General features: G+C 43.2%; 1 protein-coding gene across 1 annotated transcript; it reads right to left on the bottom strand.

Moving 5' to 3' along the window:
- Nucleotides 1-20360: 20360 nt before the first annotated feature.
- LOC147897044 (plasmodesmata-located protein 8-like) lies at nt 20361-21385 on the bottom strand. Its single transcript, XM_087381916.1, has one exon. The coding sequence runs from the start codon at nt 21312-21314 to the stop codon at nt 20562-20564; it is 753 nt and encodes a 250-aa protein (XP_087238042.1). The 5' UTR covers nt 21315-21385; the 3' UTR covers nt 20361-20561.
- Between the last annotated feature and the right edge of the window lie 262 nt (nt 21386-21647).

Genomic DNA, 21647 nt, shown 5'->3' with positions numbered 1-21647 from the left:
CTATTCTTTCATCGATCGACGATTGGTATAGTTCTAGATCAGAGTAAACTAGATCGCCGTAGAGGAGACACTTTGAATTTCTCCAAGATGCCAATCTAAGCCATAATTCGCAACTAGTTCCTCCCTACACTCACATCATCACATTACCTGAAACCTGACGTTCATCAGTTCAGTGAGCAGACTTGAGAGTGTTTAGAGGCATTATTGATTGATTAGTGAGCAAATAGCACATGATTTTATTTCACACACACATGTCGTCATTGTAAAGCCTATTTGGTTGTTTCAAGGCATTGTGCATTTTATGTCATCCTTGTAAAGCCTCTGGCTATTCCCGCATCATTTGCCACAAGCCTTGTAATTCAGATTAGATTATATATGTTGGGATAAATGTGATCAAGGGCTTGCTCTAAGGTGCATGTGTGCATCTAGGGAAGTCACATGTGTGTGTGTGTGTGTGTGTGTGTGTGTGTGTGGTAGAAGCACACCTAGTGCTATGAGGTGTCTAGACCATGACATAAGTGATGATGTAAGTGCAAAGGCCCCCACATGGGAGGTTCCTTTGATTTAGGAAGTCCCCTTGATATAGGGGGTGATTCCATTGATGTAGGGGAGGTGCTTATGATCTAGGCCACCCTCTCCCCATTTCTATAAGAGAGAGTCACCTCTCTCACAATCAGTAGAACAACATTAAGTCAGTTATCTTCATCTCTCCAACCATGTTTATCTACAAGCCCCCATAGCTTCCTATTCCCAACATTTGGTATCAGAGCTGGTAGGCTTTAGAGAATTCACTTTGGGAGTGCCACCTCATCATCTTCTCCATCACCTCCATTTTGAAGCTTTTTTCTCCCTTTCTTTTCAGAAATGGCTAAGCTTTGTTCTCTTCATTCCTTGCGCCTTTTGCCACACCCTCTTAACTCAAGATTCTACACCCTGGAGAGCACCTCTGGCTTAGAGCATTCCTCCAGATTTGGTCTCTATCGCCCATGCTGATCCAAACAAAGTGCGCTGATTATTCATCTAATTCCCCATCTACAATGAAGATGATGACCTGCCCTTTAAGCACAAGTTAGGCAATGCCTAGAGCTGCTGCTAGTGAAATCTAAGGCCAAATAGTCCATTGGTTACAGAGAATTTCACAAAAACACTGTCAACTTTGGCAGGCTTTCACAGACAATGTGGCGCACCATTTTGCCTCTCCTCTGCTATGCTTACTCTCTTATAAAGGTTTCATTCCATCTTACAAAGCCCCACTGATCTAAAGATATGTTGAGTGAGACTTCAAGCCTCCAAGTTACTATGTTTCCTTGCAAGAATTTTTGACAGTTTTTTGAAAATTTTATGCTAGAGTAAATGCTAAGATGATGTTTGAGGAATGAAGTAGTGCTAAGGTACAGATTAGAGAATGCAATTTCAAATCGAAGTTCAGTTGGGACTAATCTCTTGTCATGATGCACCTATTCTATCCCACACACTTCTTTAATATATTGCATTTCTACCTTCACCCACAGTTCAAATTTCACTTGCTATAGTTAGTGTTTTGCAATTGACTCAAACAGTGATTTTCACGACACTTTGAGTACATTTCTTGCACCATGTCTACAACTAGCAACCTCAATCTGGAAGCATCTACTAAGCTAGACAACTCCAATTACAGCACATGGAAATACCGAATGGAGACCATTCTTGTACTTCATGATAAATGGAAGACCTAGACCATTGTACGATCCAACCAACAAAGGCTCTACTCCAGCAGTGGGATCTCCAGCTACACAAATAGTTTCCGCACCTGTAGCAGATTCTGCAATTGCCCGAGCATAGGCAGAATGGGATAAGAAAGACAAGTATGCATATCATCTAATCAAGAAAAATGTGCCAGATATCATGCTAGGATAGCTCAACACCATCAGTACATCAAAAGAAACATGGGATATGTTATCTCTCTATAAGTCCAAGAACACTTCCAGGATTCTCACTCTGAGAAACTAAATCAACCAAAGTTTTTGCAATAGTAGCAAAACCGGTCATGCATACGTACTCAGGATCAAAGACTACAACAATCAACTCACAATAGTAGGAGAGACCATGAATCCAGGAGAAATGGTTCAAGTCATCCTGAATGAACTAGGAGAGGGATACGAGAATCTAGTCCAGAGTATGCCATCCAATGGCAAATTCTAATACTTGAAGAACTTGAATCAGTATTACTTGGTGAAGAACTCAGGACGCAAGCCATTCATGCACACAAAGATACTTCTAATGATCAGACGTCTATTCACAACTTCATATAGAAGCAGAGGCAGAGGTAGATCATTCCAGTTAAGTTATCATCGGCAACAAAATCATCAGCAAAGTCAGAATCAGCATTAGCATCATCCTCAGTAACATCAAAATCAACAAAGAGGAATCATTCCAATTGAGTAATATTACAAGGACGAGGGAATGCATCCACCAAGGTGTTGAACATCCAGTGCAACTACTATCATAAGTTTGGACACTATGAAAGAGATTGCTGCAAAAAACAATACGACCAAGGTGTTCAATCTAGTAGCAATCAAGGGAGTTTCTACAAAAGAGGAAATCATCGTGGTGGACATTCTAGTCACAGTCATTATGCAAATGAACATGGGAATATGTTCCTTGCAAATGAGGAAATGCAGAAGACTGGTACAGTGTATCTAGACATTGATTGCCATTCAAAAGATGTCTAGGTCGAGGAACCATCCCTACACCAAAAGACCTACAACCCTGATAGGCTGAAAAGCTGACTCAAGCAAGATGTCCTTCGTGAACTTGAGCAATCTGCCACCATCGTGCACACTAAAAACCAAAGCATCCTCATGTGCATCTCGAAAGGCCAAAAGCTGAAGAGGCACTCTACCTCTCATAAAAGTACCTACCCAAGTGGAGCAAGTAAGTGGCATATCATCTGTGTCTACCCACTCTGCTGGAAGGGCTGCCTCAACCTGCAAGATCCTCCCTGCACTCCCTCTAAGATGTCCTATCCAACTGAGATTTGGTCTCCTCTAGAAGCCTGCGGAGAGCTTTCCATGACCCCAATGATGAGGCGGGTCCCCTCTCCCACTTGGGCCACTGCATGTAGAGTGAGGGACCTAGTGGTTTGCCATGATCATCAAATATATTGTCATTCCATATGATCGGTTGCCTATCAATCTCTTCATGAGAGGAAGGAGGAATCCTCCGAAGAGTGCTCCTGAAACTAGCCCATGCTTTCAGTATGGTAACCATGAGAGGGGATGAAGATGATCTGAGTGTGGTGCAGTGAAAATCCACCTAATACTGCTCATCCAGACTCCTCCTGAAGAAGGTGTGCACGTCTATATGCACCACCATCTTGCAGAGTAAAGCTCTGCATTGTAAATATAGATCAATAATATTGAGACCCCCTTCCTATGTAGGGAGGATGAGGGTCTCCCAAGCCACCCTAGCTAATGCATCTGTTGTGCCATCAAGCCCACTCCAAAGAAAAATTCTGATCGGTCTCCTGAGCTAAGTGATGCAGTCCCTAGAACGGCACCAACATGAACAAACAAACCAGAGAGGACCTGGTCGACCACCACAACTCCAGAGGCAAGATCCAGCTTGGCTAAGCTCCAAAAAAGGAGCTTCCTCCTAATGCTCTCTAACACAGGAGCAAACTGCTGCGTGGAAGAAATATCGAAGCCGGCCTGGTAGCCCAAATACCTGATTGGCACACCACTCTGAACCCAAGTGAATCCCATGTCAAGCCCCCAAACTAGAGCATCCTCATCACTAATCCAAAAGCCATTGGATTTATGCCAATTTGTCTGCGCCCCCACCGCCAAGCAAAGTAAATCCAATGCTGTCCTGAAAGAAGTGAACATCTGTGGTGTGGCATCCAAGTAAACTGCTGTGTCATCTGTCAACTCACTATCAAGTAGCTCCTCTTCCCTTGTGATGGGAAGTCTCAGCCCAAAGATGTCAGCTTGAGATCTAACATAGATACTCATAGCTTCAGCCACGAACAAAAAAAGAAAAGGAGCAAGGGGGCATCCCTAATGGACTCTGATCTGGAAATCTAAAATCTCTCACCCCTTACCCCACCAATAAGTACCTAGCTGTGGGCTAATCTGTACAAAGAGGAAACACCTCTAATCCAAGCATCAGTAAAGCCGAAATGTAGAAGGGTGCCCTCCAAAAAACCCCAATCTACTCTATCATAAGCTTCTCAAAATCCAAGAGTAGAATGGCTAGATTCTGACTGCTCTGCATGGCCCACTCTGAAGCTTCCCAAAAAGAGAAAATATTATTAAAATGCTTCTACCATGCATAAATCCCATCTGAGTGTCATGAATAAGACCTAGGAGAAGGGGCTACAATCGGAGGCTGATTGCTTTGGCTAGAATCTTGTAACATGTCCCCAGAAGTGTGATAGGCCTCCACTAGGACACTAAATTTTTGCAACCTCCTTTTCGGATAAGGTGGATGAGACCCTCTGTGAGTGGCCCGGGCATCTCGCCAAAGTCCCAAATGCCTTGCAAGGCTGAAGTAATGTAGTCTCCAATCATATCCCAAAATACAATGAAAAAAGAAGGGGTGAGGCCATTTGAACCTGGGCACTTGCCCTTGTGAAGGCCTGAAAATGCAGTCCCGAACTCTGTGTTGGTGAAAGGTGCATCAAGCAAAACATGCATATCCGGTTTTGCCAACAAAGGGATGCTTTGCCAAATAACCTGTCTAGCATCCTCTCTATCCTGTGTGTTAGAAACTGCACTAAGAAGGGCGGCATACAAATCTGAAGCTATGCACACAACATCATCTGGATCTGTCAGTAAAACCCCATGTGAGTCAATAAGCTGGGATACACCCTCTCTACTATGTCTAGGGCCAAGAGTAGAGAAAAAGTGTTTATTGACTCTACCACCCATCTGAACCCAAAAGGACTCCCATGCATGAAAGGCATACTTTACTCTCTGATCAAGCACTCTGATCAAGCAATATCTACTGATGAGCCCTTGCTGCAACAAGGTGCTCCTGAATCCAAGCATCTGAAGGCCGTTTCTGCTCTTTCCTCTGCAAAGTTGCCAACTGTTGGCAAACACCAATCTCACGTTTGAGAATATCTTGTCTCTTGGTACTAGCAACTGAGTGGTAGAAGTCGCTAATACCAGAAAGGGCATCAGCTACATGTGATGGATATGGCTGCCCACCCTGGACATGAGAAACCCATATCTGCAGGGCTACCTCTGTAAGGTCCTCCTTTGTGTACAAGGCATTTGGAATCCTGATGCTGGCAGACCGGCCTCTCAAGTGAGGCTCTGAGATAGCCAACATAACAGGAAAGTGGTCTGAAGTGGAAACCCAAGCAGCAATGCATACCGATCCACCTCTAACTAGTGCCCAATCATCTACATAGAATCTGTCAATGCGTGCATGAATAGGCATCAGCTGCCTCCTGTTTAACCAAGAGAACAGGAGGGATTGTGGCTGAATAAGAAAGGCATCGTCCAACCAAGTATCTCTGCCACAGTAGTGAAAAAGGAAGTCATCCCAAGCTGCTCTCTCCAAAGATTGAAGTCCTTCTCTACCCCCTTTTTTGTCTGACGGTAACTCAACCATGTTCACCTTTAATCACCCATGAATTTGCAATGGGGACCCAGGAGAGCAAATCCTTCCACATAATGACACGTTTCCCTCTAATGTTGGAGGCATACAGGTTAAGGAAACCACCCTTACACCCTCCAATCAAGAGAATAATCCATTGAGCCCTAGAGGGAATAATGACTCCGTGTCCAACAACTAAGGGGAGAACTGACTGCGAACTGAAGTAGAAGTACCCCCCCTAGTGCCCAAGGCAAGTGACCAAAATGTATGGCCAGAAAGCAACTTACCTAACTTGGCACAATCTCTAGAATCTAGTTTGTGCTCCTCAATAAAAAGATATCAATGGAACCCCCACCAATAACACCTAGATGAAGCTGAATCCCAGATCAGCTCTGTCTATGGCGGCGATGTGGGATGCCACCTAGGCCCTGTATGTTCTAGCTAATAATCCTCGTCGACGGGAGGATGTAGAGTGGAACACCTTACCTAACCTAGTGGCGGAAATGTGGGGGTTAAAGGTCACTGTGCCTTAACCCCAGTTATGTACAATACTCAAACACATATATAAATGAATGAAAAAGAAGATTAGGGTGGTTCTGCACCCACCAAAACTTGTGTGGCTCTCTGTCTCTCTCTCTCGCTCTCTCTCCCTCTTCCGTTCTTGCTTCCGTTGAGAGCACTCTCAACTGGTATCAGAGCTCGGGTGATCTAGCTGAGCGTGCGTGAATGCTTGGAAGCTCAGCAGCTCTGTGAGAGGAAGGAGAAGCTCTGTGGGAAGCTTTGTGGGCGACTTTACTTGCATCCGAGTGTGCAGAGACCTTGGAGAAACCTTTGGAAAAGTCACTTAGGCTTTGCGAAGTGGTTTTGAGAGCCTGTTAAGAGCTTTCAAAGAAAAAGTCGTTTTTTGAGCTTTTTCCTGTTCCGTTCGATGACAGAGACTCCATATTGACTTGTAGAGGCAACTATTTCTTGCTTTTGGTGTCCACATTACTTCAGGAGCTTGGAAACACCTTCATTCTTGAATCTGGGATCATTTCATTGGATTTCTGGCTCACTGTGTCAGTTCCTGCGTTTTTTGCCCGGGTGTTGGAACTCAAGTTTGGAGCAACCATTTGCAGATCTGTCAGTTCCGGTGGACTCAGGAGGTCCTAAAACTTCTATGTTGCTCATCATTCGCACTCCGGTGGAGTTTACAGATAGCTCTATTTCCAAAAACGTTTTTTAGTCCGTGTGTTGGACCCAGTGATTGAGACCACGGTTTCCAAAACCGTCTGTCCCATTGCGTTCCCGATGCCCAAAAACCCCTACCTGTCAGTTCTTGCGCGATTCGGTGGAGGATTTTCAGAGTTATAGATCTCTGTGTATTCGATTTCGTCTCTCTGTTATGCATTTTTCATACTAAGGTTCTGAAACCTTAGATTTATGCCACATGGCAGTGGATAAGTATTGACTCCCATTTCTCACTCATCGGTTGGGATTCTGGAGTTCTGGCAGAAGAGAGATATTTGCAGATTTTCTTGCTGAGTCCAATTATGCGATAGCGCCCATGTTTTGAAGCATCTCAGGTCCTATTTTCAGTAGCGCTCATTACCGTGGGACTATGATTTCTTGAGCATACCTTATGCAGATCACTCTGGTTATAGTTTGAGCAGTGTGTGCGCTCATTCGTGGTATGCATTGGGTTGCAGTGGATGATTTATAGGCCATTTGGATGCATTGCGGTCCTTGTTGGATGCGCTGATAGGCCCAAAATTGCCTTGTGGGATGCTATTTTTATGGACGCTTTGCACATGGATGCTATTTTATGCTGAGGGACAGCTTTGACACATTGCAGGTGACGCACTGATAGTGCTATGCTCTCTTGGATGAGACATTATTGATGCATATGCCAGTGGACAGTGTTTATGCTTGAGTCATTTGGCACTTATTGGCATTTTCTTTTGGGCCAGATTTGCTCATATGGATGCATAGTATATGCACATGAGTCAGATGCTTTGAGTTTTGAGTTTTGGTGATATTTCACTCTATTGTGGCATACACATTTGGGTGCACCTGGTATTTGGTGTGATTCTCTCTTGCAGGCACTAGCATTTGGGATTTTGCTTTATTTGCATCATGGCATCCTCTTCCATGCCTGAAAAGGAGTTTTTCAGCATTAAAAAGTTTGATGGGACAAACTTTTCTTTGTGGAAAGAACAGATAAGGGATGTGCTTATTCAAAAGAAGCAGATTAAACCCTTGGCAGGGATTGAAGCTAAGCCTGCAAATATGTCTGAGGATGATTGGAATGAGTTGGATGCATTAGCAAAGTCTACTATTAGACTTCATCTTGTAGAGTCAGTTTATTTCACAGTAGTAAATGAGCAGACTACGGAAGATTTGTGGAAGAAATTGTGTGCCACTTATGAAAAGGAAACTGCCTCTAATAAAGTTTACCTCATGAAGAGGTTGTTTGAGCTGCAGATGAAGGAAGGGGTCTCCATTGCTTCTCATTTGAATGAATTTAATATTATTTTCAGCCAGCTTCAGGCTCAGAAAATGAATTTTGATGCGGAGACTAAGGCAATATTTCTCTTATGTTCATTGCCATCCTCATGGGATACCTTTCGTACAGCTGTCAGTAACTCTGCACCTGGTGGAGTACTGAAATTTGATGATGTTGTGGGTAGCTTGTTGGCCGAGGAGATTAGACGGAAGTCTATGGATGGCAACAAGCAGGATGCAGCCTTAAATGTGCAAAGGGGCAGATCACAGTTCAGGGGGAAGTCCCAAGAAAGAGGGAAGTCTCGTAGCAAATCCAGGGCACAGAACATTGAGTGTTACCATTGTGGCAAGAAGGGCCATATGAAAAAGGATTGCTACAAGCTGAAAAGAGAGCAAAAGGATAAGAAAAAGAATGCAAAATGGGGTGCAAATCAAAAGGAAGAGAGTCCAAGGGAGGACAAAGGAAAAGTGAAGATCGAGGAGATCAATGCAGTCACACGTGATAGTGACAATGATGTTCTCTTCATGTCTAGTTTATCTGCAGAGTTGCTTACCACTTCAGATGATGCACATTCCAAGGATTGGATTTTGGATTCTGGTGCTTCATTCCATGTTACTCCCCATAGGGAATGGTTCTCCACTTATGATAGTGGAAAGACAGGTTGTGTGCATCTTGGAAATGACTATGCATGTGACATAGTGGGAGCAGGTGACATAAATTTTTCTTTTGCAAATGGGTCTGCATTTGTTTTGAAACATGTAAGACATGTGCCTAAGCTGACCAAGAGTCTTATTTCAGTGGGTCAACTAGATGATGCTGGTTTTCACACCACTTTTGGCTTTCAGAGTTGGAAAATTCAGAAGGGCTCTATGCTTTTGGCTAGGGGTGCCAAGTGTGGGACTTTGTATCCCTTACATGTATCAGGGGTATTTGATCATGTTGTTGCAATAACCGAGCAGCCAAGCACTTCTTTGTGGCATTGCAGGTTGGGGCACATGAGCCAGAATGGAATGAAACTCTTATGCCGTTTGGGTTATGTACCGCATTTGAGTTTCTCTGATTTTGAATTTTGTGAGCATTGTCTCTATGGGAAGCAGACTAAATCAGCCCATAAAAGAAGGGGAAAGAAAGAGTTTGAAATGCTTGATTTGGTGCATTCAGATGTATGTGGTCCCATGCCTACACGGTCATTAGGCGGGGCTGAATACTATGTGACATTCATTGATGATGCAACTAGGAAAGTGTGGGCTTATGCTATAGCTCGGAAGAGTGATGTGTTCCAGGTATTTCAGAAATGGCTGGCCTTGGTTGAGAATCAGTCAGGTAGAACGCTTAAATGCCTACGGACTGACAATGGTGGAGAGTATCTCTCTCATGACTTTCAGCATTTCTGTGATACACGTGGGATTAAGAGGGAGCTCACATCCCCTCGTACTCCAGAGCAAAATCCAGTTGCAGAAAAGATGAATCGTACCATTCAAGAAAGGTTGCAATGCATGCTTTCCAATGCAATTCTTTCTGGTGGTTTTTGGGCTGAGGCAATGAAGACTGCAGTGCATATGATCAATAGATCACCTAGTAAGAGTTTGGATGGTGGTATTCCTGAAGAGGCATGGAGTGGCAAGAAGCCCTCTTACTCTCATTTGCGTATATTTGGGTGTGAGGCATATGCACATGTGCCAAAAGAGCTTCGAAAGAAGCTAGATCCTAAGTCTAGGAAATGCATCTTTCTGGGTTATGGTGAAAGTGGAGAGATGGGCTATCGTCTCTGGGATCCAGAAGCAAAGAAGATCATACGCAGCCATGATGTGGTCTTCAATGAGAAGAAGATGCATAAGGCACCCATGAGGGATGTGGAAATGAGGAGAATCACTTTCCAGGATGTGAATCCACCTGCATATGTTGATAGGCAGCAAGCTGTCCATGCACCAAATGTGCAAGAAATGGTACAACCAAGTACTCCCACAGGTATACAATCAAGGGTAGATGATGGATCATCTATTGGTGGAAATGATGAGCCAAATGTGGCTGATATGCAAGTGGGATAGCAAGCTGAAATGCCATTGAGAAGATCATCTAGAATGTCTAGACCGCCTGATAGGTTTGTTCCAGGGGTAGACTATGTGATGCTTACTGATTGCGGGGAGCCTTCTTGCTATAGAGAGGCTATGATGCGTGAGGATCAACGCAAGTGGGAGTATGCTATGCAATCAGAGATGAGTTCACTTATGAAGAATAAGACTTGGGACTTGGTTTCTTTGCCACATGGAAAGAAAGCATTGCCATGTAAATGGGTCTACAAAATGAAGGTCACAGGTGATGATGTGCCTAGGTACAAGGCCCGTTTGGTTGCTAAAGGGTTCAAGCAAGAAAAGGGTGTGGACTTTGATGAGATATTCTCTCCGGTTGTGAAGATGACCACACTTAGATGCATGCTTGGACTAGTGGCAGTAGAGGATATGGAGCTTATGCAAATGGATGTCAAGACAGCTTTCTTACATGGGGATTTGCATGAGGAAATTTACATGGTGCAGCCGGAAGGCTTTGAAGAAAAGGGCAAAGAGCATTTAGTTTGCAAGCTGAAAAAGAGTCTCTATGGTCTTAAACAAGCACCTAGAGAATGGTATCAGAAGTTTGATGCTTTCATTCGGTCCCAGGGTTTTAGAAGGAGTGAAATTGATCACTGCCTCTACACTAAAAGGGCTAAGGATAATAGCCTGATAATCTTGGCACTATATGTGGATGATATGCTATTGGCTAGCAAGAATACTTATGAGCTAGATGCATTAAAGGCCAAGTTGCATGAGGCCTTTGATATGAATGATTTGGGACTTGCAGGTCATATTCTTGGTATGCGCATCACGCGTGATCGGAGTAGGAAACTCCTTTGGCTTTCACAAAAAGAGTATGTTACAAAAGTATTGCAGCGTTTCAATATGGAGGGGGGGAAGGCAGTGAGTACTCCATTGCCTCCATATGTGAAACTGAGTCATACAGATAGTCTCAAATCAGATGAGGAGAGGGCCATGATGGCCAAGGTTCCTTATGCATCAGCAGTTGGGAGTCTTATGTATGCTATGATAGCTACTAGACCAGACATTGCATTTGCAATGGGAGTTGTTAGCTGGTATATGGCTAATCCAGGAAAGAGGCATTGGGAGGCAGTTAAGTGCATCATGAGGTACATGAAGGGTACCAAAGAGATGTGCATTTGCTTTGGTAAAGGAGACATGCGTGTACTTGGGTACACAGATTCAGACTATGCAGGTAGTAGGAGATCCACTTCTGGTTATGTGTTCACCTTTGCAGGTGGTGCAGTGTCGTGGATGTCTCGCGCACAGAAGTGCGTTGCTTTGTCTACCACAGAGGCTGAGTATGTTGCAGCCACAGAGGGTTGCAAGGAGGCTATATGGCTTGATCGGCTAGTGGGAGATTTGGGGATTCATACAGGTGTACCGACATTGCATAGTGATTCCATGAGTGCTATTCAGCTAGCACGGAATCCGGTCTTTCATGCAAAGACCAAACACATCGAGGTCAGGTACCATTTCATCAGGGAGGTACTTGAGGACAAGCGCATAGAGCTTGTCAAGGTTCATACAGATGATAACCCTGCAGATATGCTGACGAAGAGTCTACCTAGTCAGCGGTTTGAGTATTGTCGTGTATTGATGGGCATTGGATAGTATGCTCACTGGTTGTTCTCCCTTAAAGGCACATTGTCCTTTAAGTGGGAGGTTGTGGGGGTTAAAGGTCACTGTGCCTTAACCCCAGTTATGTACAATACTCAAACACATATATAAATGAATGAAAAAGAAGATTAGGGTGGTTCTGCACCCACCAAAACTTGTGTGGCTCTCTGTCTCTCTCTCTCGCTCTCTCTCCCTCTTCCGTTCTTGCTTCCGTTGAGAGCACTCTCAGGAAACAAACCCCTCAACAAGGGAAAACCTCCTACTCGAGGAGCAAGGAATGGAACTAAGTGGCGGAAAATCAACAGGGGAAAGAACCCTACCACCTGACGAAGAAGCCCTAACAACAGGAAACCCAATCACTGGCTCACCAAAAGTAGAGGGCACAAACTCCTCCTCTAGGAAATTTGAAGCATCTGCCAGAGTTGAAAATGAGTTCCTATGAATCAGGCCAGACACCGGAGTGCGAAGGATCCTTTATGAGGGAAGAGGATCAATAGTGTGAACCATCCCCTTCCCCCTATCCAAGGGAGGAAGTGAGGACTGCTCTCGATCGTGTCTGCCCAGCCACGGAGACCTCTACTGCCTCAAGCAGAGTGTTTGGCATGGCTGGTCCTAGGGGAGAAGCTGCAACTGGGGAGGAGGTCAAAGCTAAAGCATCTTGAACTATGTGAGGTGAGACTAGAGGGACAGCTCAAGGTGAAGGCAGAGTCCACTAGTGTATCCTCGTGAACTGAAGGAGGAATCTGCACACGAACTGGAACCCACTGGTATGCGTCGGGTGCCCCTGAGGTAGAAGGTCGTGAGGCACCTGAGGTAGAAAGTGGCGGCATCAAAGGAGCGCTCAGTGGAGGAGCACTCTAGCAAGTAGGAGCTATACCAGAGGTAGAAAGTGGCGGCATCAAAGGAGCGCTCAGTGGAGGAGCACTCTAGCAAGTAGGAGCTATACCACCATCCTAAGGAGGACCACCATGTGGAGGTCGAGGAGCAGGTTCTGGACCTACACCATCCCCTTGTCAAGGCTGAGGAGCAGGTGCTAAACCTATACCACCCCATGTCGAGGCCATGGGGTGGTAGCTATACCAGAGGGCATCTTGGGCCATTTCTTCTTCCTGGGGCAATCCTTGGCAAAGTGTCCAATGGTTCTGCATATCTTGCAGTGATCCTGCTTGCCTATAATCTCTACTCTCTAGCGAAAAAAGGAACCATCCGAACATTGGACCATAACATGGTCCATCATGAGGTTTGGATCCTTACAGAGGACCTTAACTCTAGGTACCCCATCAGCCTTGGTTGCCTCTGCTGTAGTCAATGGCAACCTAGGGAGGGGTGGGATCTCAGCAACCACGTCGAAATGCTCCCCAATAATAGAAATAAGTTGATGACAAAGTGAGGATCCTACTCTCCTAGTCACTAAGACAACATCCTAATACAACACTAATCTACGGAGGATGCAACCTAAGTGCAAGCATGATGAAGAGAGTGCTCATGACATGTATCTCAAGTCAATTAGGTTCCAAGATAGATTAACTTGGACTCATAAAGAGAATCTTGAGATAGTGCAAAGTGCTTGATTGATATTACTTCAAATGAACCTCCCTTTTATAGGTGAGGGTACTTACATCCATTTGCTTGCTCACATGTGGGATATCTCCTCCATGCCATGTGGCAGCTTACCCTTTGCTCATACCTTTGCTCTACAAGTGCTCATGGCACCATATCTCTCAACACCTCCCCTTGGTGCCATAATCCTTTGGCTACTACAAGGTGGTCAGATGTGAGTTACATTCCATCACCTCCCCTTAGTGCATACATTGCTACTTAAGGTGGTCAAGTGTGGCTTTTACATGTCAATACCTCCCCTGGGTGCTTTCATAGCTACTCTCAGGTGGTCAGGCTTGATTTACAAAATATAGGCAAGGTTGGCAAGGTTTTTGCTTTTCAATACATTCCATTGATGTCACCTTTTGGCTCATGGCTTGATGATGACTCCGCGTAGTTGACTTGTTGATTCTTCAATCTGCAATCTTCTTCCTTGTGTCCGAGCTTCTTGCAATGGTGACACTTTGGTTTGTTCTTCAATCTGCAGTCACTTTGATAGTGACCCATCCTTCCGCAATGGTAGCATTTCACTGATGTTTTACTGAATAGTGCTTGTTCTTCATTATAGCTGTTGTGTGTTGATGTCGATGTTGATGTCGATGCCTTCAACTCTCTTTCTTTTTCGAGAAGAGAGGATACACATTCTTCAAACTTTGGATCTGGCAAATTCTTCAAAGTGGTTGTCAATGCACTATACTCTGCAGGCATGCTTTTAAGGAGAATTGCAAGTGCATCTTTCTCTCCTACTTTTGCATTTATGCCCTCTAGTTGAGTCATAATGCTTTTGATTTTGTTGACAAATTGTGCCATGGATTCATTGAAGCCCATGTGCATACCATAGAATTCAATCTTAAGATGGATTTCTTGGTTTTTGGCTTTTGCACCAAACACTGTGTTCAACTCATCCCATGCATCCTTGGCATGATCTTTAGAGTCTATATGATGAATTATGTTTGGACCCAAGTGCAATCCAATGAGTGATAGTGCTGCTTCATCTTTTTCCTTCCAAGCATCATTTTGTGCAGTGGGTATATCTTCTTTTACAGTTTTCCAAAGCTTTTGGTGCATTAGGAGATATCTCATTTGTGTAGACCATGTGTGAAATCCATCCCCGGTGAACTTCTCAACAGTTGGGGTGCGGATTGCCATTGCAAAGGTCTTACCAGTTGATGATATTTTCAAATCTGGCAGTGTCTAATTGCATACATAAAATCTGAGTTGACAGGCGCGTAGAGCTCAAAAAACTGGTTATTTTTCCTTTTTGGAGCATGTGCAAATTCCTCCTGGATTGCAAGTTATGGCTTGTCGAAGATTCTATGAAGAAGAGGGACCTTTGATGATGTGTCACAGGGATTCACATGCAGAATTTCCAAACTGTGCTTAACAAGAGGCTGTGCTTAGAAGGCACTGCTGACTGTGCATGCTGATGTGGCATTCTTGTGACCCAACTAGATAAACCCAAGGTTACATTCACTTTACCATAGTTCAACTAACCCAAGTAGCTGAACCTAACCATAGTTAAAAATTTTTTGACTACCTTATCTGCCACGTGGCATTTGTAGAGAACTTTAGCAAAGAAATGAAAACTTTGAGATCTGGAGACGGCGTCGACGGAGATGCTTCGTGACAGAGATGCATTGGCGATGGACTGCCAGGGCTAGATGCATGGACATTGACGTCGCTGAATTGTGTCGTAGGCTGTAGGAGCCATCACTGCTTGCTGGACTGCTGGCTAGGCCTGAGAGATTGTGGAGCGGCCGTTCGGGCTGTTTGGAGTCGAGGCTTGTGTGGCTGCTAGAGTATTGGCCGAACGTAGAGGCAAGCTTGTCGTCTCCTTGGAGATGCCTGCTCGTAGCTGGACCGATTGAAGCCGCTCGTTGCCAATATGGAGTCGCTCGTTGCCAATACGGCGGATCGTTGCTGGTTGTGGTTGGCTAGGCCGTCAGGCTGGAGTCACCACTACTGTTGGAGTCGGGGTAGCCGAGAGCTTTAGAAGCCATTGTATTTGAATGTGCTTCATGCTCGCTGGTCGCTGCTGTAGGTAGAAGGTGCTGAAGCTTTGACGAGTGCAGGCCACTTGTGGGAGATTGCAAGAGCCGTGGAGCTCATTCATTGTAGAGGCTTGTTGATAGAGTCGGCAGCCATACTCAGAGAAGAGAGAACCAAGCTTTCTAATAACTCACATACTCACAAGTCAAAATGAAGAAGAAGATACTCTCTCTCTTACACACACAATGTCTCTCAAAGAAACAATGAATTGAATAAGATGAACGGAAACCTTTCAATCTCAGATGGACGGAACTCTCCCTCAATCTAGAACAAAAAACTAACCTAAGAGAAAAACATGAGCTCCTAAGATATGCCTACAACTAATCTAGGAGACTAGACCTAAGCTCTGATACCATGACAAAGTGAGGATCCTACTCTCCTAGTCACTAAGACAACATCCTAATACAACACTAATCTACGGAGGATGCAACCTAAGTGCAAGCATGATGAAGAGAGTGCTCATGACATGTATCTCAAGTCAATTAGGTTCCAAGATAGATTAACTTGGACTCATAAAGAGAATCTTGAGATAGTGCAAAGTGCTTGATTGATATTACTTCAAATGAACCTCCCTTTTATAGGTGAGGGTACTTACATCCATTTGCTTGCTCACATGTGGGATATCTCCTCCATGCCATGTGGCAGCTTACCCTTTGCTCATACCTTTGCTCTACAAGTGCTCATGGCACCATATCTCTCAACAGTTGATGGTAAACTTGGGCAAGCCTGGGAAATCTGATGAAGAGCAAAAAGATTTCCTTATCTGCCTCCACTGGGTCGAAACCAATATCAAAGGCATCAAAGAAGATCTTCCTGTGTCCCAAGTGTAAAAACTCAGCTTTGAGCATTGTGCTTGCAGCCTCTAGAGTGTCAAAAACAACCTTGAAAAAACCTCATCCTAGAAGATGACCATCTAATAATTGTGGAGTGAGGTATGGAGGGAGAGCTTCTAATCCTTGAATGCTACTTTTAGTCACCAACGAGTTGAATTATTCTTAAAGAACTTGGCATTCATCCCCTTTTATGCATATTCTTACCAATATACTTGTGTCCTTGTTCATGCTTCATAAATTGATTTTATAGTTGTCTCCTTATACTACAATGGATTAAGCTACTTGAAATTTATGCAAAGAGGAAGGATAGAGAACTTCAAAAACTCTTGCGGAGATGGGATGCTCCCCAAATGGCTAATTGTGCAACATACTGTAAATACAATAAAAGCTATGATATTAAGGATGGTCACAATTAATTATTTGTCTAACAGCTCAGGCCAACCTCTTTGATGCTTCCAAAGAAATGACTTTAGACGATGTGCTAACTCACAAAGTAGATTCATATGAAATAATTTTCAACCATAGGATTCTCTTTCGAGCAATTACTTTTACTACTAGGAGAAGTGGCACATGACCTCATTAATGAAATCTTTGTATCCTTCCACTAGCACAAGTGAGCACAAATATTGTATAGAGTAGGGTGGGCACATACGACTATGCCTTTTATGTTCTCATTAGGGGTGGTTTCCCCTCCCCCCTCAGTTGACCAGTAGTGAACCAATTCTTTGCTGTGCATGACGCCTGGTATGGAAGATGCCCTATCTTGTGGTTCAAGGTCATGCAAAGTCTACATGGTGCTTGGTTGCAAGAGATCGAATGTCATAGCTTGTGCAAGCTTGGGAAAAACCATATGAAGTTAGGTGAACAAGCGTTCTCATATCTTGAAATTGTGACATGCATATCTTTTTCCTTCTCTAATTATACCAATTGTTCAATCTAGAATGGGTGTACTCCATAATAGAACAAGTGTCCATCATGGGTTTTACAAAATTGAGTGTTAATCATAGGCACCTCCTCTACACAATGCCAATAATGATTTTGTAATGTAATTGAAAGAAATTGCCAATGATTTGCAGGATCCTAAAAACACAGATGATTGGCTCCTACATTATCTCTAACTTGTCTATAGTTTAAATAGACCCAAGTTAGATTTCAAAACTTAAAATGAATGTTAGATACTCCTAGACATCACATCTTTTAAATGTAAATCGACCTTAGGTCGGTTCAAATAGACTCTTAGACATCAAGTCTTTCAATTGTATATCGACCTTAGGTCGATTTTAAATTTGGAGAAACATATTATCATCACCATTATGGCTCAAACACATACCAGTATGCCCATAGTAGATCGACCTTGGGTCAATTTCAAGATTCTAAAGATATTTACATCACTAGTACCTTTGCTTACTCTCCCACAGCATATCTTACTACATATTTGAAGTTGAAATCGACCCAAGCTCGATTTCAGAACCCAAAATAGATGTTTTCAATACCAATTGTTCATAGATACACCTAGGTATCACATCTTTTGAATGCAACTTGACCTTAGGTTGATTTCAAATCTCAAAAAACACATGATCTTCATCATCATGGGGTTGAAACACATTTCCATGCAATATAAGCATGTCCATTGTAAATTGACCTTGGGTCAATTTCAAAACTCTAAAAACAAATTGCAAATCGGCCTTAGGTTGATTTAAAATCTCCAAGAATTCATTTTCATCACAGTCATGGCTGAAATACATTTCCATACAATATAAGCATGTCCATTGTAAATCAGCCTTGGGTCAATTTCAAAAATCTAAAAACATATTCTCATCACCATTGGCTTCAATTACTCTCTCACCAAATAACACATCACATAGTTGGAAGATTGTTTCACATTAGGTCAAATTCAAAGCCCAAAATACATGTTTTCTTTAATATTTTTCCTTCTTGGACACTATTAAACATCACACATTTCAATCATAAATTGAACTTAGGTCAATTTCAAATCTCTAAAAGCACATTACTGTCACCATCATGGTTTAAACACATTCCCATATAGTCCTATATGTCCATTGTAAATCAACCTTGGGTCAATTTAAAAACCCAAAATACATGTTTTCATCGATCCCATGGCTACATAGACACTCCTAGATATCATGTACTTCAATCGCAAATTGACCTTTAGTCCTCTCAAAACACATTGTTGTCACCATCATGGCTCAAAAATGTTTCCATAGAGTACAGGCATGTCCACTATGAATCAAGCTTTGGTCAGTTTCAAAACTTTAGAAATATATTATCATCATCATTGTGGGCAAATGTAGTCAGAACACACTTATAAACTCTTTATCTTCAGCAATGATATATGATATATAGAAAACCTTAATAGGTGGTAGTTGTGCAACTGCTAACGAGGCGTGTATGCAATTTAGTAAGAAACTACCATATGTAGGAGTTACATGTTTATTACCAATTTTGTGACAAGTACAGAAGAAAGCAATGATGTGTGGTATGTTGACTCAGGTGCATCAAACCACATGACAGGTCATGCAAAATGGATGCAGGAAGCAAGGAAAATGGAAAGACCAAGATTTGTGGAGACTGGTGATGATACTGCACATCCTATTGTGCAGATTGGTAAAATTTCTTTGTCTATGCAGGATGGGAAAAAGAAATACTTGTCTGATGTATTTCATGTCCCGAATATCACCAAGAACCTGGTTTCTGTTGGTCAAATGGTTGAGCAGGGCTTGCACGTCAGATTTAATCCTCATGGATGCTTTGTTGAGGATATGAAAAATAACAGTCGCTTGATAGCAAAAGGAAAGAAGAAGGGTAGGATGTTTATGTTGGATGCGGATATGCCTGAATTGAGTGTAGCAATGTTTGCACATGGGACCGGTGTAGTTGCAGATATTGATATCTGGCATAAACGCATTGGTCATGTTAATGTACAGTGACTTAAATCAATGCAGGCCCAAAATATTGTTGCAAGATTGCCTAAATTCAAGGTTGCAGAAATGCATAAGGTATGTGAAGCCTGTCAACTTGGAAAACATGCAAGGAAACCATTTCCTAGTCATGTTCAAGAGAGTAAGAAGCCATTGGAATTAATCCACTCTGATGTAGTCCACACATCAGAGTGGATTAATTCAAGTAATGGACACAATTGTTCAATCTTGAATGGGTGTACTCCATTCTAGATTGAACAATCTCACACAAGAAAAAGAGATTACAGTAGTATGCATACAACATTATATCCGATATAATTAGAGCTTCATCTACTGCTTCTATCACCTATAATTACATACGAAAAAAAAGAGATGAAATGTCACTTGCTAATATAAAGATGCACAAAAAAAAATCAAAGTGGATCCCATTGTCCGATCTTTTGACTTTTGCTTTTGCATATTTTAAATCCTTATCTATTACTCTCTTCAGGTATTTTCCCTTCAAAACTTACAAAAATCATATTTTTTTGTTTTCTTCCATCTCCTTGAGCCACATGTAACGAATATGAGCCCCTAGATTGATTTTATCCCTTACTAATATGAGCCCTTAGATTGACTTTAATTAATGACAATCATGAAGGTACTAGTGGGTTTAAAAAAAGCAAAAAGCATACAATTATGATATTCTCAACTTACTTTTTTCATTTCAATTTAAAACATTGTTAATTCATTCCGCCTTTCCCCTTAGGCAACCTACCGCACCCTAGTTATCCACCACATTCTATAGTTGGTATTACCATGTAACTTTTTGATTTGATAGACATGCTTGGCTTTTATGCTAGATGTCATCATGCTAGATGGCATCGTACTTAAAGAAGGACTACTTCATGAAAACTTTAAACAAAAGGGTAATGTCATTCTGGAGGAAAAGATTGATGGTCTCACCTCACTATTTTTCATAGAAGAGGGAACATTTACAAATTCACAAGAAGGTTTGGTAGATATGTAGGCAAGCGTGAGGAAGATATGCATGAAAGTTGACTATAAAGCGATAGCGCGTTAGATGTATGAGCTACTAGAAAAGGATCAACAGATGGGCCGAAATGACATCGTTATTTGTAACTAACAAAGCGAACACGATCAAGGAATCAACGTGAATCAAGCAATCCGTGCTAGCTAAAGTTACAAGTTAAGTTCATGTATTTCTAACATTCGTTAAACTATTCACGGCCGTACAACATCCTTGATTAGCTCGAGGGATCACCGATCCATGGTCATCCAGCATCCAGCTGATTCCCGCAGAAGCGTCACTCGGCGGAGAAGCCGCGGGAAACCCGGGGCGGCCTCCTTGTAAGTGGAGATGCCAGTGCAGCTAGTCTTAAACCTCTGTGCTGAATAAGGGGATAGGAACGTGATCGAAACGGTAATAGCAGGTGACATAGTCGATTCTGCCAGCGTCAGCGTTCCCGCAGAGGGTTTTGTAGTCTGAATATTGAGAAAGGCAAGCAGCGCATTGGGCTGGAGACAGATATCCTAGGCATTGTGCAAGTGCATATGCGGAGTTGGAGGCACTGCTACCTTTAGAGGAAGCGTTGAAGCCACCATGTGAAGGGGCAGATTTTACTGTGGTGTTGAGAACGGAGGCGAGATTTGATTGGAAGTGTGGGTGGGTATCCGTCGAGGTTGAACAATTGGGAGTGGAGATTAGTGTAAATTCAGCTACGTCAAGGAAATTGTAACTCTCATAGCGGACATAACAGCCCTGGTACTGGACGCGGAGGCCGATAGCTTGACCACAAGCACCGGAACTGAAAATATCTCGGACGCAAGAGGAACAAGAATGGAAGGAGAGGTCTCCACGGCATTGATACATCCCATAGACATCGTCGGAGGCGATATAGCTATAGTACAAGGCGGAGGAGGAACGTAGGGAGAGGACCCCGATGACGGTGTTGAGGTTAGTGGCGAAGGAGCTGTTGAAGGAGTATGTGGCTGTGTTACAGAGGCCATAGATCGATTGGGTAATCTGTTGGGTGCTTTGGGCGGAGGAGGGGGGGACAAGGTGCAGTTCAAGGGTGAAGACGAGGAGGAAGGCGGAAGAGGAGAAGAGCAATAGGCGGAGGTACGCCATAACTAGGATCAGCACCAACACCAAAACCACAACCACGATCACCAAAACGAATTGAAACTGCAGTTTCTAGCGAGCGCTCCTGCCTTATACAAACCGCAGAGCCGGAGCCGACTTTAATATGTGTTCGCTCATAGAAAGACCACTTCCGACGGATTATCACAGAGTCACACTCAGTACAAAGAGACCTACCCTAAGTCAATACCTCACAAGTCATCCGTCCCAATCGTCCTCCCAAAATGCGTCACACCATGACAGTTAGCGCATTAAAATGTACTACCCATAGACAGTTCATAGAGCTGTCGTCTTCTTTATTTGATGTGCTCATTTCAATCT

The sequence above is a fragment of the Dipteris shenzhenensis genome, chromosome 11 (genome assembly GCF_047967505.1).
Source record: "Dipteris shenzhenensis isolate YYH24624 ecotype China chromosome 11, Dip_SZ_1.0, whole genome shotgun sequence".
Classification (NCBI taxonomy): Eukaryota; Viridiplantae; Streptophyta; class Polypodiopsida; order Gleicheniales; family Dipteridaceae; genus Dipteris; species Dipteris shenzhenensis.
This window is presented reverse-complemented; position numbering and strand designations above follow the sequence as displayed.